This window comes from Myxocyprinus asiaticus, chromosome 22, assembly GCF_019703515.2.
Source record: "Myxocyprinus asiaticus isolate MX2 ecotype Aquarium Trade chromosome 22, UBuf_Myxa_2, whole genome shotgun sequence".
NCBI classification, from domain to species: Eukaryota; Metazoa; Chordata; class Actinopteri; order Cypriniformes; family Catostomidae; genus Myxocyprinus; species Myxocyprinus asiaticus.
In genome coordinates, this window is record NC_059365.1 from 17431112 (window position 1) to 17456500 (window position 25389).

The window sequence follows — 25389 nt, forward strand, 5'->3', positions numbered from 1 at the left end:
TCTGTAACTAACATTTTAAATAACAGATTCCACTGAATAGTCAAGCTACTTTAACAACAAGTATAAATCAATCACCCGTTGTATTTCAATACTGCGTTTTATGAGAGTTCAACGTATCAGTTTTATGTTCCTTTAAAGATGAAATAAGACACATCCATCAATAATTCTCCAGACAGTGGTAATGTATTAACAGAGGGGCTCTTGTTTCTTTAATGCCCAGCCCTTGCATGAGCAGTCAGACTGTAAATGACTAAGCACACTGTTGGTTCCCAAAGTAACCTTTCACTCAGTCAGTGAATCAAGGAAGGAATTCTTATACTGCCCTTTTAATCAGAATATTAGAGAAATTTAGAGCCTTTACATTTCAACAAACTTGTAATCTTATTTTATCATTATGCTTGGCATAAGATTAACTTTGTTCAAAAATTTTAATGTAAAAAAATGGCATAAGTAGGCAGTTCAATCAATTTTTAATATTTGCTCAGATCTGTAAGAGTGTGATATTGCTGCAAGAGTTAGTTTATCTATAGTCAAACCAATACGCCTTTTAATAGTTTAAGGTTCAGCAATCATTGCTGAGGAATTTGATTTGCCTTACTTTTAAAGGGTCTAGTTTCATTATTATTCAGAATTAGCTGCAGATGAATATCTATTGGTCATAGATAGTGGACCGAAAATGCAAATTCCTAGTAAGAATTTCTGGACATTTTTGTATGATCATGCGCTTAATACGCAGGTTGTTGTTTTTATGTGATGTGAAATAAACTAATCAGCTGATAAAGTTGCAGAACATGAGGATAATCCCTCTACTAGAATGTGTTACGATTCGAGCCTGTAATTTAAGGCAACTTCCTACAGTCACTCAGGAATTAGACATGTTTACCTGGTGGTCAGATCGCAATGCTATCATTTGGCACCAACAGAAATGGTTCTCATTTAGCTAAGCCATGTAAAAATAGGGTTCTAATTTGTGTACATTTTGCTCTGTAATATCTGCGTTCTCTCAGTAGTTCCACATTTAAAGTGGCATTTCCAATCACTGATTGTTCACATACTTTTATATGGGTTTTGTTGTTTCAATTGTAGGGTTGGGAACTGAGAACCGGTTCTTGTTCAGAACCGGTTCCATCCTTTAAAAAAATACCGGAATCGTATGATCTTCGTGACTTTCGGTTCTGTTCTTTCCAGTTCTTCACCGTGCAATTTTCCGCCGATGTGGCTGGAACACCATCCTTAAATACTCTGACAGTGCATCTCTGCAGCAGCACTGCCCTCTTCTGAAAACACACAGTTCTACCAGTGTATTTAATTCCCAATTGAACAAGTCTCGAGTCGGCTCTTTTTACAGCGCGAAACGTATGCGCATCCGGTACAGTTCGATTCCCAAAATAATTATTCAAAGGAGCCGGTTCTTTTGAATCAACATTGCAAAGCATATGGTACTTCCGTTATAGTCCGATCGTGAAAGAACCATTCTAATGAGCCAGTTCTTTTGAATCTACAGCATGAAACATACAGCGTTTCCAGTACACAAGTAATCTTATACTGATGTGCAAGTTATGAATGTCCAACTCAAAATTAAATAAGAACTGTTGAAGTCTCACAAGCCTCAAGTACAACATTAGGCTACAAAACACAGTCTAAACTGTCTCTGGAAATATTACTGGCTGGTTGTTCATATGACAATGTATAATTAAAGATATACAAGTTTTGTTGTAATTAGTGGAATTTTATAAAATAATAAATGAGTTAATGAAATATGCCATCACATTTCATGTTGATTTAGATTTCTTTATTTAAAATAGAGTAAGGATCTATTATTGGATTGTATTTATGTCTCTTAAAAAGTCTGCAAACACACCTTTTATAAGATCTGTATTAAATTTATTTCTGGATTTGGTAACAGACAGCAGAGTGTAGTGAATGCAATAAGAATTGCATATCTCATTTCTAAATAATTCTTTTTTTAAAAAATAAGTACAAAATGAATTACTTAAACCATTAAGGAACCGGAATTGTTAAGAGGAATCGGAATCAGAATCGTAAAATTCCTTATGATTCCCAACCCTATTCAAAAGATCTTGTCCCTGCTTTTGCATAAACTGGCCTCTCTCCTCATTGTAATTGACAGAAGTGCATTAAAGCATGCAAGGCCTTTTCCCTCAAAGTACACCATGCCTCTTCCACCCCTGCGGAGTCATGCAGTAATGTTAAGTTGAGGAGACAGAACCATAAAATAAATGATGAAAGATTCAAAGTTGTGTAGTCTGACCTGCAGAAATGTATTAAACAAGTAGTTCACCCAAAAATTCTGTCATTATTTACTAATGTCACTCCAAACCAGTTTGACATTCTTTATTCTGTTAAACACAAAAGGTAACATTTTTAAAAACTTTTTCACAGGGTTTAGTTGCCATGCTGTAAGTTAATAGTGACTCCGGTCTGTCAAGCTTGAGGAAAAAAAAAAAAAAAAAAAAAAAAAAACAGCATAAAAACATTGTAAAAGTAATGGATATGACTCGTGCAGTATTCCAAGACATCTAAAGCAATTCCATCACTTTGTGCAATGATCATGATGATTGTCATGAGATGGGATGATGACCAATGAGTTTGATGTAGAAGCCAAATTTGATGTAAGTGCTTTACTAATGATATGATTTTGAATGACTTAAAATTTGTTCAGTTCATTGTACTAAGTGATCGTATCGCTTGGACTTTGAATATAATACATGAGTTGTTTTTTGTTAACTTTACTGTTTTTTGTTTTGTTTTGGTCCTTTTTCAAGCTTTACAGACCAGAGTCACTATTCACTTACAGCATGGCAAGTAAACCCTGTGATGACGTGTGTGTGTGTGTGTGTGTGTGTGTATGTATGTATGTATATATATATATATATATATATATATATATATATATATATATATATATATATATATATACACATACATACATATATATATATATATATATACACATACATACATAGTGTGTGTGTGTGTGTGTGTGTATGTGTATTAGCTTGAGTGTAAATCCACAGCAAGCCCTCTATGTTTGAAAAAAGGGCTGTAACCTTACCGTCACAGAGCTAGATCTGTCCCTTCTAAACACAAAAAGGTGTTTTCATTAGCACCCAGCCAGGACTCCTTATCTAAATATGTTTGCTCCCATTGACCCCTCTCACCATCTGACTGGTCATTTGTCTAAAACTAACATGTTACATTCAGGCTTTTAGACTGCTCAGTCTTGGTAGTAACTGCCAATAATGGTCCTATAAATAGAATAGATGCACCTTCTCTGGTTACACTTTATTTTATAATGCTCTAACTTTTTGTTAACGCCCTATGTGTACCAAGGATAATCATTGAAAGGGAACCTTTGGTCTAATTGGGTTTCTCCTGGTGAAACAAAAATAAACCATATGTTTGCTGTAATAGTTACTTTTTATACTTTTAGTTAATTTTATAACAAACTTTTAGATTTTTTCATATTAAAATATTGTAAAAGGATCACTTTAGTTCCACAATAAGAGGGGCTGGAAATTGATAACCTAAGTGTTGCTGCTTTCATTTATAATGGTTTTTCTCTTGGAAACATATAAAGAATTAAACAGGGTATCAAGTTCTCATGATTCAAAGTAATTGGTCAATTAATTATTTAGAGGAGTACATTACTTATTTTGTAACTACCAACATTACAACAGGTCTCACAAATTGTCAGGGTATCACCGGGGTTGGGGTGTTGTTCTGTAGATATACTTCGCCAATAGCGAATACCACCTCTTTTCAGCTCCAGTGTATTATTTTCACATCAATAGACATGGGCCCCAATTTACTAAGATCTCAAATAATGGGTGCTAATTTGCTTGAGCAGTCTATGAAATTGTGTGTGTGTTGTGGGCGTTTTGCAGGTGATTTTCTAAGAAAAATCGTGCAAATATGTTGGACACACCCTCCAAATACAATTACAGTACAGCTCTCACTAAATACCATTTTATTTGTATTCAATATGGCATTTATGTTTATTTATAGGACTGTTTGATATCATCATAAAATCCCTGCTATTTAACAAGTGTAAGAGTAGTTGATGAGAATGCACATGACACTTCACTTAAAATTTTTATAATTCACAAATAAAATACAATATTATGTACACGTTAAGCCATTGCTCCACTGATGTATACTTAAATGAATACTGAATTTCAAACCGCTATTATCTTAACCATGGCAAAGTTAGATGCGCACGAGAGACACTGGAAGCTACACGGTACAGAACTTGCGCTCCCTGCTCGTTTCACAGGATCAAGATGAAACCTGTTTGGCATACAGGTGCGTATCGGCCTGCCTACTGGATAGAACCGGCACTTAAAATATTTTGCATTGAAGTATGGCATAATTTGGGCATAAATTGTTGGTAGGCTTATGATATTTTCAGTTATGATATCAAGTTTAAAATAATCGAATAAAATGTTTTTCATGAGTTTTAATTTAATTTCACATTTATGTGTGTCAGTGAAGGGTGTTCTACGTATTATCTGTTCTCAAAGTCTCCTTTTTGTCACATTGACAGCAAAAAGCAAAGTGCAAATCAGGGTTCCGATTCTGAAATGACTTTCAGGCTTTATAAATCACTTTGCAGGTGCAGTTTGATTAATTTGCATCTAGACCGTCCTTTATTATGTGCTTTTGGAGGCCCACCTCTAAATTGTATATTCATTTTGTGGTAACACAAAAATTGACCAGACATGCTATTTTGCACATTTGAAAGATGCAAGACTAAGTTAGTAGATCAGCTCTTACCTTTTTTTGAGCATGCTATCAAGTTTGCACATGTTTTTATACATGCAAACCTTTAGTAAATCGTGGCCATAGAGTATTGATAGAATTTCTGAACATTTATGTTTAAAACTTTTATTTTTATTTTTCAGGAACATCCGAATGGGCATTAATAAATAGTCCTGTCCTCAAATTGGTGAGAAGATTGAATTTCCTAAAACAGGAGGTTGTTCAGACAGTTCTGATGTGAAAATTGCTCACAGCAGCAGGGACATGGAGATCACACATAGAGCCATGAATCTTACTTTTTCTTTTGAAGACAAAAATGGAAATAACATTACTTGCCCAAGTGAGCATTCCCCTGATTCAATTAGAAGCTCTAGCTGCTTGAGTGGAGGCAGTTCAGACAGTCCTCCTGATATTGAAATGGAGGACTGTATCAGTGATGCCACATCTGAGGTAAACTTAAAGACAAGGAAAACCACCTCTAATGCCACCTTTACTTGCACTGATAATGGAGAAACTTCATCCTCAAAGATAGTTGTGAAATCAAGTGGAACAATTATTGTGGACCTAGTTAATTCAAAGATTGACAGTTGGAATGAGAATATGCCACTGTTAATAGTGGACCCGAAAACTAGTGATGTAGGAGCCACGATATGCAAAGAAAGTGTCAATGTTGAGACCAATGACAGGAGCTTGGAACTCTCTCCTGACTGTGGAGAGCGAGAGCTGTCTGAGGTGGACTCCTGCGAGCCATCCTGCCGTGGCTCCAGCAAGAATTGCTTCTCAGTGAGCTCTGGTGAGATGGTGATGAGGAGTAAAAGTTTTGTCTTGCACGAGAATGACCAGCCTCTTAACATCTCTCTGCTTGGGGAGTCCAAGACCTCCTTGGATATTTCCTCTGACTTTGGTGGGGTTTTGGGCATGTTGCCTGATGTCTGTGAGGGCCTTCATGAAGATCATCCAGCCAAGGTGCCTCAGGAGGACCCCAAGAATCATGGCTTGGAGCATACCTTCATCCAATCGAACAATAAGACCTTCCTCATAGAGGGGGATTTCTTTCAAATGGCTTTAGGTCTCTCTGACTGTCAGAGAGAGACAGAGGAAAATAATTTGCTCCTGGGCACTGACAAACTTGAATGTGTGACACCTGTTCATCATCACAATGTACAAAAGTTAACTCACAACACTGGTGGATCGAATCGCTCAACTCCAGCAGAGGGGAAGACGGTGCTCTTCACAGCTTCTGAGGATTTAGACATCAGTGGCAATGCTCAAACATCAACTCCAGTACAGTCTGTGAGTAATATGACATTTTGCCTCCCATCTCTCTCTAAATCGCCTCTCAACAAAGAAGGCGATTCAGTGAGCCCAATGGCTCAAGTCATCAATAGGCAGAAAGGAAGTGCCTCTCAAAAGTCCAAAACACCATTGGTGGCAGCAAGCAAAAGCAATAAAGTAGAAATTAAAAGGTTTTCCAAGCCTAACTTCAGTAATATAAAGTCTAAAATCCTGGCTCGTGCCACAAACCCCTTCAAGACATCAAGTGTACCTGTTCCAAATGCTTCAAGCTCTGTTCCTCAAGCTACTGACAACCAGACCATTGACCGCTCTACTCCACGCAAGTCATCTTCAACAAAGTCTACCTCTACTGCAGTAACCAACACCTCTGCCACACAAGCCCAAAGTGTAAAGGGTTCCAGTGCGGATAAAAGAACACGCTCATCCACTTGCCAAGAAAGTGGTCCAGCCTCAATGTCTCGAGCTCGCCATTGGTCTGAAAGTGCTACCTCTTTCAAAACAAGTAAAGATGGGTCACAAGAAAAGAATGCACAAGTCAATAGGACCTTGAACAACCTTGCAACACCAAAAACTTTATCTAAGGGAGGTTCTCGGAGTCAGCGTGAAAAGAAGAAAACTGCAGATGGACAAGAGTCCTCTAAAGATGGCACTCAAGGGAAAGACTCACTTAAGGGTCGTGGGAAAAATCTGAAAATCAGTCTGTTGGTGAGTATGTGTTTTCAATTTAAGCTTGATATAATGTTGGAAATTGTTGAAATGTTTTTTGCTTGATGGTAAATTTCATGACCTTACAATTAACAGAGCTTGTGCACTCTGTTGGAAATACAAATATTATTTCTTTAGAGAACTTCTATAATTCTGGAGGCTTCCACTGTGCTGCCAGCTATTCCAACATGATCACGCAGGAAATCGACATGCTTCCCAAAGTTCATGTACCCTGAAATCAACCACATTCAGCCGAATTGCTGAAAGACCCATCCCCCATCAGACATTTTTGCATCAATTCCAGTGTGAATGCATTTCTCTCTAGCACTGCTGTCAGCGTGTTACGTTAGCAACTTCAAAGACATGAGTTCTGCTCCCATGGGAACCAGGAAGTAGTCGTATTCACATAAACAATGTTGAGTGTGATTCAGAGGTTGCATTTTCACACATTTTTAATTCACTGACGGTTGGGGTTTGGTTTAGGGGGTGCTGTTAATAATGCTATTAATAATAAATATGCTTTCTTGTTGACTATATCACATTTACAACAAAAAATAGTAATTGCTTTTGCCACTGGAGCTCTGGAGCTCACATGTGCCTATACATTCAACATTCCAGGGGCAGTGATTCCAATTTCGGTAAGCACAGTCCGATTGCAGCAGCAACACTTTTGACCTACTGTTGCTGAATTCATAGTATGATCATGCTGGCATAGGAAAACTTAAACCTTTGCCCTGCCTACTTTTCTTTGTTTGTAAAAACTCCAAGTCAACCTTAGAACATTTAGCTTTGATTGACTTGTGGTCTGTTTTGATATTTGGATCAAGACTGCCATCTCAAACAAATTGCAATTCACAAAAGATTGAAAAGAGTGTAATTATTGTTTTAATTAGTGCTGTGAGTCTCTGGAAAATGTGTTCCATGTGCACACATCACATAATTTTTACGGAGCTGGAGAGAGGAATGAAAAACAAAATTGGCAGTAACTTCAGAATTCCCATGGGGACTGTATTAGATTAGCAGCTTGCGTTTTGAGTCTGTGTGAGCTTGAACATTGATCTCACTCTTTAGCTTATGACAAACACTGCCGTGAGTGTGGGAAGTGCATGCTTTGAGTGTCATGTGTGGGAGCGAGTTGCTGAAAGGGAGTTTCTCTTGCAGGCAGTGTCTTCCAGGCCGGCTGCAGCAGTATGCGAGTGGAGTAGAGGTAGGCTTGGCCCTCAGCCATCCCCAGCCAGGACAGGAGACACCTCTGTCGCTCACGGTCAAGCTGCAAACCTTCGGCCGCCACTCTCAGCTGCAACTAAGCTCAAGCCTGGGACAGCAGGGAAAGATGGCAGCAATACCACATTGCAAGACATGCCTTCTCCCAGAAACAGACTTAACACACCTAAGGGTAAGGAAAGATATTTTACTCAGAGTTTGCTCTTTCTGTCCTGTTTAGGTCTATTTTCACTTCAATGGAGTGTGAGTGAGGGCATGTTTTAGATGCACACATTGAAATTATCTTTCTAATTATCTTATTTTTGACCAATTTGTATTCTGTGGTGTTACACACGTTGTTGACAATATATTTATGTGCTGTATTGCCATTCATGTCAATCCTTTATTGGTCAAAAGATATTGGGAAAGAGACACTTGCGTAATACCATATTTTAATAAAAGTAAATGCACTTTACCTTCATTGTTGTTGTTTTTTATTCATATGTGGTCCCAAAGGCATAGCTTGTTATGTAACTTACACTTTTTACACTTGAAACTCTGGATTTTCTTTTGTATCCCTGTGTCCTGTTGCACGAAGCTACCCAAGTAAGCTTGTTTTGTTTGAACAAACTCTGTTTTTTCGGGCTCATGAAGGTGGGTCGGTTTTTACCAGTGTTCAACATCATAGCAACTTACGCCACATGGCTAACCTGCTCCGGAGCAGGTTTTATTCTGGGTAACAGATCACAAACTGATGCTGAACCAATCAGCTGTGAGTGACATCTCTGACACAAAAAAGTCAATCCCCCGTATCTCTCAGTCCAAATTAAAGTGCGCTTCACAGGAAAATGGATATATTAAAGGAATTTAAATGTATATGTTACGATTTAATATATCATACCTAAATACTGTAAGATATTATAAGATGGTTTATTTGAGAGATTGGAGAACCTTTTATCTTTTGAGCAGCACATTAAAATGTATTACTGCATTTCTTTACATACTGTACCTTTATGCAGTGCTTACTGCTGAAAACATTGCGAAAAAAAATACTGTTTGCATAAGTGTTCTTAAGGTGATTCTAACACTTTAAAGACAAATTTATTGTGTGACATGCACAAATATTGCACAAGAACAAATATACTGGTTAAAATTATATTGTAGACTATCACACAGTGACATTGCTTGCACATTTTAAAATTATATTAGGCTTTTAATTTAAATTAATATAAAGGCTTTTACATTTTAGAAAAATATATATATAGATTTTTACACTTTAAAATGAATAAGCCTGTGTCTTATAGGTTCACAATATCAGTTAAATTACACATTATATTCAGGTTTTTGTTTTCAGTGGCAGCAGCGGTGTTTCTTCATGCTGTGTAAATGTAAAAATTCTTCATATTTTCATAATGATCTCTCGATCTTCAGTAGAGATGTAAATCACGCTGAATGTCTCGTGAAAAGTAAATTGTGCTGACTCTCTCCAAGTTTCACCCATTGGCTGTTCATAGCAAACATCACTCATTCATGTGCACAAGCTTCAGATTTAACCACGAGCTTGGGATCAAACTCTGAGTTGACATAGAACGTTTGTACCGAGCTTCTTGAGATTGATTAAACCGATCTAAACCAGACTGGCTGTATCTGGTTTTCTCAACCTGAAACATACTGATACTCTGAGTTTGTTAAACTAGCTTTGTGCAACCAGCTATTGTAGTCTCAAGTTAGCTATTTATTTTATTAAATCGATTTAAAGAGGGCTAGACTTTAACATAGCTAATTATTCAAATATTCTTGCCTGCTGAGAAGAAAAGGGTTTCCTGGAATGGTTTGTTACTGTAAATACTAAACGCGTGTAAAACACATCCTGTGCTGTCAGATCTATAAAGGTTTTATTGTTATATTTATTATTTTATTTGGATTTAGGGCTAGGTAATTATTTTGGAAATGTTTATGAATGAGTTTTGATATAGTGTGCTTATTTTTCAATCTGGATGCAGTGTTTATCGAGATACATGATAGGAAGAAAGCTTTTCCTGTTGCTAATGGACAAAACCGGTGTGACAGTTCTTAGACAAAAACAGATATGTGCCTTCTTGAACTCTGCAGTTCCAGAGGGCATAACTAATAAAAAGGGGTTAAAGGACACATCTCTGTGTTTCAGGTCAGATTTTTTTGTTATTTGTTTTAATAAAACAGATGCAGAACTTTTGGTGGTCTGAAATTTGTTGATAGTCTAAAAATTTATATTTACATTCATATTCCTTTCTAAAATAATTTAGTCAACATTCTATACATGATCAAGCACAATGCTATTGAGTAAAATGCAATTATGTAAATCAAGTTAGTCAAAGCTGACAAGCTGTATCCAGTTTGTTTGATATCATTGATTCATTTTACCACAGCCCTTTGCCACATGGGAGTGTGCTTTTTCATCTTATGTAACATGCCACTTAAGAATAGGTCAATTTTTAACTAATCTGATGAACACATACAGCTGTTTTAGAGGACTTATAGACTTTAAATGGTTAAACATTTAGATAAAATGTCACCAGTCATCACTGCACTCTTCAGTGAGATCTAGAGGGATTCAAACGGTGTCTACTCTCTGGACAAAACAACTTCCTGTAAACATGGACTTGGCACAGAACATTCATTGTGTTGTGAAAGGCTTGTGCTAAAATTGCCATTCCAGATTTTTATAGTACACTGTTTGCAGAGCAAATATTTGCAATACAAACACTTATGCGTTTATTTGTAACACATGGCCTGAAAAATAATGGCTTTATTTTCTGTCACATTCCTATTGCAGTTAAGCTCAAAATCCACTTGACTGGGGGCACTAGTGCTGTTTCAGAAGAAGCCCATTCCAGACCTGTCCCATCCACACCTGCCCCAACAGGTTCAGCCTCCAAATTGCCAGTGAAGCCCAAAACACTGCCCAAGAGCTCCAGTGCTTCCTCTCAGACCAGTGGACACCTAAAGCAAGGTGAGACTCTTGAAGATTACGTAAAGATCAACTTACATGACTGGACTAAAAGGGTTGAGCTGGACATGTTTAATAGATTATATCCTCCCACACATTTAGGCTTATGCAGAGTGCAACATTCTAACACCATACAGTAAATGTATTAGTTCACTTACTAATTTATGGAGTTACAAATCATTCATGAGGGCTGCATAGGACCCTAGATCTATCATGAACAAGTTAGAAACCATACCACATCTTAAGATGGCTTGGACTCCAAAGGTCTGAGACAATGGGTGAAAATGTTTAAATTTGGCATATTTCTAATGTAATTTAATTAAGTTTTTTCTTATAATATTATCAGCACAACAAATAAGTGAAAAGTTGTCTTGAATAATTATTAATTTTATATCATAATGTTTCTTTGTTTTAAATGTAACCCACTGTAAATACAACAAACCAAAACAATTGTTTATTTTATTCATTTATTTTTTTACAAATCTTTAAATCTTTTTTTTTTCTTCAAATGTCTCAAATTTCACAACAACCCAGCCTTACCAGCTCTACCCTCTAAAAAATTATTATTATTACGTTTAAAAAAAAAAAAACACGGACAAAATTGGTTGCTTCAGATAGGATCGACCTTATACTTGTACAGCTTGACCCACATTCCCTGCTAGGCCAATGGTTCCTTAAATCCAAAGCCTGAATATTAAATCCCTTCTAAAGGATTAAATCTATTTTGACAACTAGATTTTAGAAACATCTTGATTTTGGAATGTTATTGCTGCTAGTGATTTGTATTAAGTCAATGGCTGAGTTTGACCATTAGAATCAGTCATGAAAATTTAGGCCAATTTGGTCAGTCTAGAGAAAGGATGTACCATTAGACAATGATTATTTACCTTTTCAGTATCTGCTGCTCTCATTGGTTGATGGGCATGTTTTTATGTGGATATGGTTAGTGCCAGATGTCTGCGAGGCAGGGTTTGTTCCACCTCAGTTCACTTGGAGGGATATGAGAAAGCTGTACACATAAACGTATCTATCAGTGCTAACTGTAGGATCTTGTTTTCTCTTCATTATGTTGAACTCGCTGTGGAAGGTCATGTCTGCACATAGAGGTACCTTGACTGAATTTTCAGAGCAGGTTTTTAAAAATTCCACTCTGAATCACAAGCCAAACTCTTGTCCTCAGTGTGATCTGACCCTCTTGACATGCCTCCTTATCGGATCATATCATTTTTGTATTATTCCATTGTTGGCTGCCTTTCATGGGAAGCCTAATACACAATTATGGCGAAGTAAGTAGAATTTTTAAGGTAACACTTTGTTTCATTTGTTAACGTTAATTAATGCATTTAGATATAATGAACTAACATTAAACAATATATTTTTTCAGCATTTATTATTCTTGGTTAATGTTATTTTAAGAAAATACAATTGTTCATTGTTAGCTAGTGTTAGTTCATTATGTGTTAACTAATGTTAACACAACTTTTAATTTTAAAAATGTTTTAGTAACATTAACATTGACCAGGATTAATGAATGCTGTAAAGGAATGTAAAGTTACCTTTTTTTTTATGTCCAGCCATGAATTTAGTTATTATTTCATCAAAGCTTATTTTTTGTACATTAAGCACTTATGCTCAAAGGTATATGGAATATATAACAGAATATCTCTTTGTTCCTCAGTTTATTTAACCAGATACCATATTTGTTATATTTCTGTGTGTTCTAACAGTCAGTAGACTTTCTTTTTGTGTTATACAGTAGATATTGAGTGGTGTGCTGTCATGATAACATGTCAATTCTTAGTATATCTATACCCACTGGCTACATTATTACGTTCTAAACCACTGTAGAAGATTTCAGTAATATATTTGTAATTATTATTTTTTTATTACTATTTTTTTTTTTAATAATATTATTATTTCTGTAATTATTATTATTATTTTTTTTTATAATTATTATTATTATTATTATTATTATTATTATTATTATTCAATCAGACCACCCAGATCCGTCTGTTGGAGCCTCAAGTAAACCTTCATCTAACAGGACCAGGTTATTAAGAACCAAGCTGCAGTATCCGTCCACCAGAGGTGTATCATCAGGTATGACTCATGCATGCAAAAACATACTGAGTATTAGCTTCTGATCTTCAGATGGAGATCAAGATAAGTCAAGTCAGATTTGGAATATATTAGGGTTCGATTTACTCTAAACCTAATGAGACATCTTCTGCTACGAGAGCAGGATCTAAGAACACACCATCATCAGGTCAAAGTTCAGCAAGATCTTCAGGCAGTCCTCTGAAAACCCCTACCTCAACCCGACCCTTGAGACCTGCTACTACTCCAACAGGTGAGACATAAGATTTTATGAATTGCCTCAAAGCGCATAATTACAGCAGGTGTCAGAAACTATGCACATGTGGCTTTATAATATACTTTTAATAATGTAACATTTACTCTATTCATATTTTTAACAATATCATATTCACATGATAAACCCAGGCTTTCTATTATTAATAAAAAATTGAGAACCAGACTCTTGTTTAGATACTGTATGTTCACTGTAAGTCTGAAACGCCCTATCAGCATTGGGAAAACATTATACAGTAGCCAAGACCATAACATATCTGACAGAGTCTAAGTCGTCTCAGCCGCCATCCCTGCGGCCTGGTACGAGTAACCTGTGCTTTCTTACCACCCTTTACTACTGTAATTAAAGCTGAAGTGTGTAACCTTTCCAGTGTTAAAATACTTTCTCCTATCCCATCTTAAAATGCAGAGACAACTATAATTAAGCCATTTGTAGGTTCATGTACTTTAAGTCTGTAAACCTGGTGTCTCTGTGAGGCTAAAATAAATTCCTCTTTCCTCTTTAACCCGACACGACAATATTGACTCAACCAATTGTGTGAGTTGTGGGTGGGACTGTCTGTTTGTTCGATTTACTGCAGATTCACAAAGCTTTTTTGAAAACAATTGTTTATTTTTGCAATTCCGTTGGATGGCACAGAAATGACACACTTTAGCTTTTAAGGAAATCCATTGCACTGTTTACAAAATGTTATGATATTAAAGGGGTCATGTCATTAGGAATCAAATTTCCCTTGATCTTTTGACATATAAGAGTTAATTGTACTATTAAAAACATACAGTAAGTTTCAGAATTTTGAACTTCTACAGCTTGTTCTCTACTTCCGGGACTTCTCTGTCACTTGAGTGCCTTCATAAATGCATGACCACCTCCACAGCAAGACTACTAACCCTAACCTAACTACTTGCATATTTTGGCTGAAATGAATGCATCGGGACACCCATTAGCCCATTTTTAAGTAGCAAAACAGTAAAAATAAAATGAGCATGCTCACAGTACATGGTAAAATATCAGTAAAATTAACCTTAAAAAATATAGTAAATTTATGTAAGCTATTATTAAAATATTAATAGAATATGAATGTTTATTAGGAAGTTCAGTGCAAACAAATAACATAACGTCAACCTAATAAACATTAATGGTGGAGGGAGAGATCTAATATAAATGTTGAATTAGACTTTAACAAGTACGGTAAAATGTAATAGTTTTATTAATTTAAAAACTCACGCATTGATTCAGTATGCTTTCCATCAAGCAAACTCTCAGTCCTAAACCGATGCAGCCCCTGTTGCTATTATGATAATGCTAATTCACAGTCATTAAAACTTCAAGTTCTGTGTCACCAACATATGCACATTTCTTCTTGGTGTCTTTTTCCACACTGACTCATGGATTCAGCGCTCCGCTGAGAATGCATTTGAGTTCACAGTGAACGCGCACAAACTCTGAGATTTAATTTCAAGATTTGAGTGAACTAACCCAAAACTATGGGCACTATGGAACCAATAACCGTGAGTAAGCAATGCTTGGTTTAATTAACCAATAGTTCAGGGTTTGTGCCAAGGCAAGCTAAACTTGCTTTCTGGAACAGCCCACAGGTCTTAGCTGTCTGTGTCAAATGAAATGACTTCAGATACATTTAAACTTGTCTAATACTATCCTATCCTTTTCAGACCTAGGTCCCCCCTGGTGGATAGAGAGACATGTTGAATAAAATAGTGCTGCATTTTAGGCCTGACCTATAATAACATGCTATTAGTGCTATATTAATGTATTGATTTTATGATAGTTACATTGCAAAACCAATAATAATCACTGAGTCAAAAACTTGTACATAGCATTTTAAATTAAACTTAATACATTTTAAAATGGGAGGGAAAATGTAGCTGAACTTCAGGCACCACAAACAAACATGACACAATAATAAACTTTTTTTATTATTATTATTTCACTTTTAATGAATGTTCTGCATCCAAACATGTCAACATAGGCATGTATTACTTGACAGTATTTTCATCTTTTACTGTTTTCTGGAATTTGTAAGCTTGCATTTTCAAACTGATTTATGAATGCAGCCTTTAGTATTTTGACTGCAGTCTTAACTGTGCGCATTGTTTGCTGCCATCAACAACCCCTCATAAACATAATTGCATTTCAAACATAAAATTATGGCTTCAATGGGGTGAGCACTTTTGTTTTCTGAGCTCTTGCTGGCATCATAGGCTTGTATTACACACAGCTTTTGTCTGTGGTTGCTCGGCACTGTTCTGTTTGTAACCGCAAAGAAAACTGTTCCCATGCCATGTAATGGCTCTTTATTATGGAGGTTTACATTGAATGAACTGCAATATTCAAAGCAATGTTAAGTTCTTAATTGCCTTTCATAGAAAAACAGTACATCAGATTGTGTATTTGGTGATCTGCCTCAGGGTTGCTGTTCATCTAACAATCTGCTGCTGTAAGCGGTAACTTTCACTCCTGCCATTTTTAACCCTCCCCCATATGCAAGAAAGCTTGTTGATACACTGCACATGTATCCTGACTGAGAGGGATAGAGAGCTCTGTATTACAGCCCACCCTCTCCTGCTCTGCTGTTTACTCCTCCCAGTGCCCTTCCACTCTTCCGTTCACCCAGCATCCTACACCTCCTTAACAGAAAGCGTTGAGCAAGGGATGCTCTGTGTGAGTGGATGAGTTTAAACCGATGGATTAATGTTTTCATTTTTCTCTGGGGCTGTGTTGTCATAAGCCGCTGCCCCACTTTAATCTAGTCTGGTTCTGTTATCTTTTTTGCTAAGTGTAACGGGAAGACACAGATCTTTTTACCCCCTCCCTTCACACTCTTTGCTGTTTGTTTGGCAGATGTTTTTTTTTCTTTTGCTGTAATGCCAAGTGCACAGAGTCTTTTCATGTGTGCACTCTGAGGCTGCTTCTCTTGTTTTGCCTACAAAGAGCAATCTTTCTTACTGGCAAGATGATTTTCTCTCCAAAATTTTCTCTGTCCATCATCCATGTGAGGCTGACAGCCAAAGGCTTACTCAGAAACCTCCAGCTGTTGTCGGGATGCAAGAGCACTGTGGTGTTTCATTCAGGTCTGTTCTTGATTTCTCTGGTTTTAATAGAAAACTGTCTGTTATTATGGCTTTTCCTTCACTCTGCACCAATATTTCCGAGTAAATGTGTGAAGCTCTCAAGGAATTATCTTTGCTCATGTGGTGTTGATTCTATCTTTAGACTGTGTGTTTCTCTCTGCCAGAGAGTATTTGATATTTGTACATGACCTGTAGGTGTCTGCTTGATCTCCACAAATAGAGCCTGGGATCTATTTGGACATGAATATTTGTGCCACAATTTGGGTTAATCTATGGATTACCTACCAAATCAGTAGATACAGTAAGTTATTATTTAACTTTTTCGTCTTTTTGAAGCGTGTTGGTGTACAGGTCTAGAAACCTAATTCTCCTTTCTCTAGCACACTTGGAAGGTTATTTTGGGCTATGGGTTCTAGGGTGATGTGTTGTAAACATTCTGACAAGCTAAATTGAAATTCCCATGAAAAGGCACAGTAGAGATATGTTTGTGTGGCAGAAACTGGTCTTTCCATAGTGCCAAATAAGGTCTGTTTGTAATCTGGGGGGGGCGTAACAATATTTGTTCCTTATCCATAACGCTGAGATCAAATATAGTCCGCATTTAAACTGGGATTTATAAAATGTACTTGGATAAGGTTTCACCTGTTGAAATATCCCTCTAAAAATAAATTCATATTGGCTGTGATTCTAGTTTTATTGACAACCTGAGCGATGATTGGTAGGGCACAGATGTTAAATACAGTACAGTATGTAATCTGGGTCCCTGAATCTTTCCACTTCGGTGAGTAGTGTCGCATAGATGTAAATGCTGTATATCAACCTTAACACATCACTCTGGGTACAAGCTTCAATATTACCAAATTTGAGCTTTTTAACTAAGTCCATGGAAATGTGAGACGTGTGTGTGTGGTGTGTGTGTGTGTGTGTGTGTGTGTGTAATATATATTTATACACACACACACACAAACACATGCATATATATATATATATATATATATATATATATATAAAAATTACACACACATACATATTTAGTATACAAATTTTTTTCTTAAGTTTTGTGCCAAATGATATCAGTGTTATGCAAAATAATTGTCAAAGATACCATGCAAAACTGACTTGTAATCAAAAGCTGATGAGATTTGTCAAGCACATTTGCATAAGATCATAAAACCTTGTTTAACAAGCCGTTGTAAGTAGAAGGAAGTGCAGGAGTTGTGCAACTGAGTGAGAGTGGATGGTGTTGTGCTTACTGGGAGCACAAATCTGCTTCTCAAGAGTGCCTAAATAATTCAGGCGTATGAGATGATACTGAATTATTCATTTCAGTATGCAGTTAACTGTTGTGCAACAGTTTTTTATGAGACATGTACTTTTATTTCTTATCAATAAAATTACATGTCTCATAAAAAAAAACTGTGTTTAAAATTATATATTGAAGCAAATACTTTAAAGAACTGCTCACTGCTACTTCATATCAAAGTAGGTTTGGCATATTTTGCCATTTTAGCTTTAAGACCGGGTAAATGCATTTAGTTACACCTTTAGGTCTCACAATCTTGGGCCAAAATCACTGTGCATGTGTGGTTCCTGATTAACCCTGCCACCGTAAGGAGATTAACCACTTAAAGGGATAGTTCACCCAAAAATGAAAATTGTCTCATTTACTCACACTTATGCCAGCCTAGATGTGTACGACTTTTTCTTCTACCACATAAATGCAGCATAAAAGTAATCTATAAGACTCCAGTAGTTAAATCCCTATCTTTAGAAGCGATGTGATAGGTGTGGGTGAGAAACAGATCAATAGTGAAGTCATTTTTTACTATAAACTCTCCTCCCTGTCCAGTAGGTGGCGATATGCACAAAGAATGCAAATCGCCAAAAACAAAGGAAGAGGAATGTGTAAGTGAAGGTGGAGATTTATGGTAAAAAAGAACTTAAATTTTAGAACTTAAAACTGTTTCTCACCCACACCTATCATATCACTTCTGAAGACATGGATTAAATCACTGGAGTCATGTGGATTACTTTTATGTTGACTTGATATGCTTTTTGGACCTTCAAATTTCTGGCCACCAATCACTTTCATTGTATGGACGTACAGAGCAGAGATATTTTTCTAAAAGTTTTCATTTGTGTTCAGCTGAAGAAAGAAAGTCCTATACATCTGGGATGGCATGAGGTTGAGTAAATGATGAGAGAATTATTTATTTTTTTTGGTGAACTTTCCTTTTAAAACACTAATAATTAAGGACTAATAAACTGTGTGGTGATCACAATGGGGGTATAATGAATGAGTTAGAATGATCTGCATTGCAGAGGTCAAAACTGCATAAACTAAGTGCTTAAGGGAATTTTATAACAAAATTCTTACTGTTAGGTGAAAATATGAATGACTAAAGCATTATCAGCAAGAAAGATTTACATGACCACTTGGTGTAATAAACTCGCACAACTCCCATGTCTTTTAGAGATTAAATAAGACCTGATAATGTGCGTTGCCCATAGAGAATTCTGAGGGTTACTGACGGAATTACAATAATAATGGATTGAGAGACACTCATGCAATATACACTACCTGTCAAATGTTTTGACAGTGATTTGATTGAATTTGTTATCATGCTCTTAAGAACCTTTAGATCTAAATAACGACTATATTAAGTGCTTGAAATTAGTTTGTGTTACACATGAATTTCTTTACAGAACAAAAGTACATTTGTTTGAAAAATGTTTGATATAGAGTAGCACAGGATAGTGAAGGAAAAGTGTCACAGGTGGATATCTTATAAAGTTGGTTTAGAAAATTGTTGTACCGAACTGTAATCTAGGCTAAGGGTTGCTACTTTGTAGAAGCTAAAGTATTGAATTTTAAATGTATTAATTTATTGATCTCTACAAAATTCCCATGCTACCATTTATATTATTTCATATTTTTTATGATTTCACTATTATTCTGAAATGTTGCAAATGGTAAAGCTAAACTTTTTACTGGTAGTGTGTACAGTGTCATTTCGGCACCTGATCAGTCAATGTACATTATCTATTGTGGTAGCAATGCAGCTTTTAAGGAACAAGATAAGTCTTTGGATAAGGTAGCTAAGGTTGCATATCTCTGTTTGGGCCTGGGTTCAAAAGATCCGCATCAGGAACCTGATTTAAACTGCCAAAGGTCTACCCAATAAAAGTTACTATACACTAACCCTCTATTTATTATCCACAAAGGCTGCATGACCAACTCAAACACCCATTCAGTGTGTGCACTTTCCTGGACCTATAGCCCTTACTTAAAGTTGACCAGCAGAGGGAGCCACACAAATGTTTACCTAGCAGTGACATCTTTTTTTAGTTTGAATCATAATGCATCTCTTTACTTCTGGTGTTTTGGCTAAAACAAGTTATAAAAGGCTGCACCAAGTGGATGACCTAAATTTTTTCTTGTAAAAACTGAAATTTAGGACCACTATCAATCACATTTGAGAAGCAATACATCTTTATTCAGACTTGTTCCTAATTCATGTTTTCCTCAACATATGAACTTGATGTCTTGCTGTTATTTCAGACATAAAAGATTGTTTGAAATATCAGTCTGGATTACATTTCATTAGCTCATTAAATGTCATCCTTACAGAAAGAGATCAGCACAAACAGAGTTCAGGGGCAGCACAGCAGCTTAAAAAGCCAAACTGTGGTTATAATATCTCAACTTCTTACATTAGGGTGACCAGACGTCCCCGTTTTCTGGGGACAGTCCCGGTTTTTGGTGGTCTGTCCCCAGCTGGAGCTGTTCCTGGAAATGTCCCCGTTTTTCCCGAGCGATCAAAACGGCCTGCATAGTGAAATATTAAATGGCAAGAAACTTAGCCTGAGCAGCAAAGTCTACCATGTGCTGTTTATTTTGACCAACAGGGTGGCTGCTCGCTTTAACAGCTTCAATACATTTGTCTTCCTTCACTAATTATTTGGTCAGGCCAGTTCTGCCATTTAAGAACTGGACCAGGCAATTGAAGAGAATTATCATTATTGTTATAAACTTAAAGGTAAGGCACATACTAGCTATTTGTTATAAAGTTATATTGTTATGAATAACAGGTTCTGAATTCTGAATTCGGCATGGGATTGTATTGAAAGATTGGCCTTCATAATGTAGGAATTCCCACACAGACCGCACAAACTATAACATGCTGGTGAAAAGCAGTCAAATTAGTCCCTGCAGATGAACAAATAAAATCAACAATTTTATTTGTATTGGACTGTAAAACCAATCAGTGTGATAATCTCTGTGTGATCAGTGTAATATTCACACACTAAAGGAAGCACCTTCTCACATATTTGCTCATTTGTTGTTTTAACATGCCTGAAATAAATTTCAAAAAAAGATTATGACATTAATAACATGGAAATATAAATACAAATGTATAATACAATATCTGCAAAGATATGTACAGGTAGTCAGTACATTACAGCATAGATTACATCAGGCCTGGCAGGGAAACAAGTGACTGAAATGGAGCACCATAATGCATAAGACTTGATCAAAATAAAAGGTGGTAATTAAGAAAAACAGGTCCATATGAGATATGCAAGAAGTTTGGTAAAATAGTATTATGATTATTATTATTATTATTATTAGACCAATAATAATGATCAGTTCTTTCTCAGTGTTTGAATTTTGTTGAGACAAAGGCTACAGTATTCAATAGAGCATGATACACCACCACAGTATTATTTCCATTATTTGTTAACTTTATATTTTTTTTCCAAATCAACTTGGATTCACTAAAGTGTTCAGATAACATAAGAGTTTGTTTTTTAACCGAGTAAACTAATGGCAATGCACTGAAATAATGTAAAAAACAATATAATTCCACAAATTGTTATTTACTATACTTTTATTTTTTATTATTATTATTATTCAAATTATTTATTTTATCATCAAATTTAGTTTTAAATGAACTCAATTTTAAGGCAACCATGTTACTCCAAGTTAAACCAAATAATTTCTTACAGTGCATAGTTCAGCACATCACCGCATTCACCATGATTTGTCCCCTTTTTTAGTAAGTAACATGAAATTTCAATGACCTGTTGGCCACTGAACTTGAAATGTCCCTGTTTTTCATTTCAGAAATCTGATCACCTTATCTTGCATAAGTCAGTAAAAGCTATTTGGAAATGCATTTTCCATCAGAATTGTAAAGTTTCCAGTCTCTTCAATCCATGTGATAAGCTAAACAGTTCTATTTATTTTATGGGTGGGTGCAGTGAACTAACAGACCTGGAGTGGTTTGCAACTTTGTCTTGAAAGGCGTAACAGGATGTTGGATAGGAAGAACATTCATATTTATATACTGTGTGTGTGTGTGTGTGTATGTATATATATATATAAATATATATATATATATATATATATATATATATATATATATATATATATATATATATATATATATATATAATATAATTACACACACACACGCACACATACATACACACTGGTGGCCAAAAGTTTGCTCTTATGGAAAGAAATTGGTACTTTTATTCACCAAAGTGGCATTCAACTGATCACAGTCTATAGTCAGGACATTTAATAATGTGAAAATTTACTATTACAATTTGAAAAAAAAAATTCAGAACTTCTTAAACTACAAGTTCTCATCAGATAATCCTCCACGTGCAGCAATAACAGCTTTGCAGATCCTTGGCATTCTAGCTGTCAGTTTGTCCAGATACTCAGGTGACATTTCACCCCACGCTTCCTGTAGCACTTGGGCACTTCTCACGCACCTTACAGTCTAGCTGATCCCACAAATGCTCAAAGGGGTTAAGATCCATAACACTCTCTTCCAATTATCTGTTGTCCAATGTCTGTGTTTCTTTACCCACTCTAACCTTTTTTTTTTTTTTTTTTTGTCTGTTTCAAAAGTGGCTTTTTCTTTGCAGTTCTTCCCATAAGGCTTGCACCCCTGAGTCTTCTCTTTACTGTTGTACATGAAACTGGTGTTGAGCGGGTAGAATTCAATGAAGCTGTCAGCTGAGGACATGTTCTGCATCCTCTTGTTTAGTTGTACATCTGGCCCGCCACATCTCTTTATGTCCTTGTTAGAGCCAGTTGTCCTTTGTCTTTGAAGACTGTAGTGTACACCTTTGTATGAAATCTTCAGTTTTTTTGGCAATTTCAAGCATTGTATAGCCTTCATTCCTCAAAACAATGAATGGCTGACGAGTTTCTAGAGAAGGCCATTTCTTTTTTGCCATTTTTGACCTAATATTGACCTTAAGACATGCCAGTCTGTTGCATACTGTGGCAACTCAAAAACAAACACAATGTTAAGCTTCATTTAATGAACCTAATAGCTTTCAACTGTGTTTGATATAATGGCAAGTGATTTTCTAGGACTAAATTAGCAATTTAGCATGATTACTCAAGATAAGGTGTTGGAGTGATGGCTGCTGGAAATGAGGCCTCTCTAGATTTGATCAAAAATGACTTTTCAAATAGTGATGGTGCTGTTTTTTTACATTAGTAGTGTCCTGACTTTGTGATCAGTTGAATGCCACTTTGCTGAATTAAAGTACCAATTTCCTTCCGAAACAACAAAATCTGTGTATTATTCCAAACTTTTGGCTGCCAGTGTAAATATATACATACAATAGTTAGTTCCGCTCCTCGAATCTGATTGGACGAGAGACGTTCCATGACTGCTGATGGTCTCACACCATCAGCACTCGGACACTTCACTGTGTGTATCACTTCACTTGTGTCCATGCCGTTCTAAACTAAAGTGTAAGAGCAGTGCAGAGGTGTTAAGAGCTGTCTCTTTACATTTAATGTTGTGACATTACAGATTTTAGCCAGCAGGTGGTGGCAAAAGACCATTTTTGTGCGTAATATGAGCCAGTCGCTGACTTGAAGTCAGCGTCAGTCAGTGTTTACATTCAACAGCACTCTGATCGCTCATATTACTACTACACTACTAAAGCTAGGAAATAGCTTTAAATGGCTTTAAACGAACAACTTCAGCATTAAGGCTCATCACAGCTGAGAGATGCAACAGACTGATTAAATACACAAACTCAAGGCGCTTATCTTTTACCGGAGTTTCCACATTGGATACATACTGTTCAAAAATGGCAGAGGAGTTTGCGGTTTCTATAGTGAATGACTCTTGCGCACCAGCTACCGCAAAATAGGGAGGAATACCCCCGCATGGATGGTATTTTCCACTGAGAAAATGAGATTAATTTCACCAAAATGACAGTATCTTCAGAAAACTGACTAACAGACTGCAGCATCATCAACAGGTGATTGCACACACTCCGTATCGCACTCTCTCTCTCACACACACACACACACACACACACACACACACACACACACCTAATTGTTTCTCCAATAACATGTTAGAAACAGCCCAAGCTGTGATACTAGTTCTAAAGTGACGTTTTTAAGAGGCTTGGACGCATCATTTGGTTTGAACCAGCAACGGCAGATTCCGTTGCGTAAGAAAGCAGTTCCATACACAAAAGCGTTTATGACCGTACTCCGTTTTTCCTATTTTTTTTTTTTTTTTTTAATTGTTCATTGAACTGTTGTATATATACAATATATTGTGTTGGATGGTGTGTGTGTGTGTGTGTGTGTGTATGTGTGTGTATATATATATATATATATATATATTATATATTATACATACATACATGCATACATATGTGCTCTGCATCTATAGATAGAGGTTTGTTTTCTGCAGTGGTATCGGTCCATGTTAATGTGTAGGCATTCTAGATAATGTCTGCTGGTAAACTTTTATTGACATTTGGATCAAGTTCAAATGTTTACACCCCTATAGCTCAGTTAGTTCTCAAAAACCCATCTGATCAGTTCCTAAGCGTGTTAATACACATTTTGTATCAAATAACTTGGAATGGTGTTTCTGCAAGGGGCATTATGTTTTCCAGCTTGCATTAACATGGTCATGTCATAAGGAATACAATTTTCCTTGACGTTTTGACGTATAAAAGGTCATTGTACTTTAAAAAAACATATTGTAAGTTTCAGAACTCAAAACTTCCTCCCCAATGCAATAAAAAAAAAAAAAAAAAATCTTATATATATATAGAGAGAGAGATATAGAGAGAGATAGATATATATATAATATACATTTTAAGCTACAAAAATGCCATGTTCTCTACGTGGTTTTCCTATGTCACTTGGGGGCTTATTAAATTATGACCGCCTCGACAGCAAAGACATCTACACCTACTTTTATATCGCCGCACCCTTGACCCCGCTCACTGGTGCTCAGTCAGTAAACCAAGAGTTGTGTTTCATTCAGCTGCGCTGTGTTGTGCTGTTTTGAGCATAAAAACACCCTGGACTGTTCTTGTGCCCATCTGCACTATTTTTAATTGTCGTTGTATATGAACATGCATTAGATGGATGTCTTTTATCGTTTGTGTGTGTGTGTGTGTGTGTGTGTGTGTGTGTGTATACTGAGGGGATCATGCATTCTCATTACATGACATAAGTTGCTAAAAATCCTGAATCAGTGCTACTATTTTTATTTTTTTTTCACACTCACTTTTCCTCTTGAAACTGAAAGTTGCAGTTCAGACTACAGGTTCAGCACTTTTTCTTCAACTCGGGCTGAGACTCTTTGATTAGTTTTAAAATAAGCAAATGAATGCAAATATCTATGTATATTTCACATTGTAGAATGTGTATTTGTTTTCTTTTAAATGTACTATTGTTTGTTGTTGATTTCGTATTTAAATGGCACCCTCTATTAGATTTCTCCTAAATGACTTTGCAGATGTAAACTTGAAGCAATAAATTTGTTGATGTTGAAGTGACATTAGAGGAGAAAGGCCTCATGGGGGTTGTGGACCCACCCCTGCCTTAATAAAGCTGGTATTTCAGAAATGTCCAAGGTTGCTAGCACAGAGCTGTT

General features: G+C 36.2%; 1 protein-coding gene across 3 annotated transcripts in view; it reads left to right on the plus strand.

Annotated features, from left to right (window-relative positions):
- Positions 1-25389, plus strand: part of LOC127413289 (microtubule-associated tumor suppressor 1 homolog) — a 45444-nt gene that overhangs the window by 1055 nt on the left and 19000 nt on the right. For 2 of the 3 annotated variants that reach the window (XM_051650293.1, XM_051650295.1), the window contains exons 2-6: positions 4926-6783; positions 7945-8179; positions 10802-10978; positions 12971-13075; positions 13218-13325. In XM_051650293.1, the coding sequence (XP_051506253.1) occupies positions 5047-6783; positions 7945-8179; positions 10802-10978; positions 12971-13075; positions 13218-13325 (2362 nt within the window). In that variant the 5' untranslated portion in view covers positions 4926-5046. Of the gene's footprint in view, positions 1-4231; positions 4327-4925; positions 6784-7944; positions 8180-10801; positions 10979-12970; positions 13076-13217; positions 13326-25389 lie in introns of those variants that run through there. The other variant, XM_051650294.1, reaches the window with a different exon arrangement.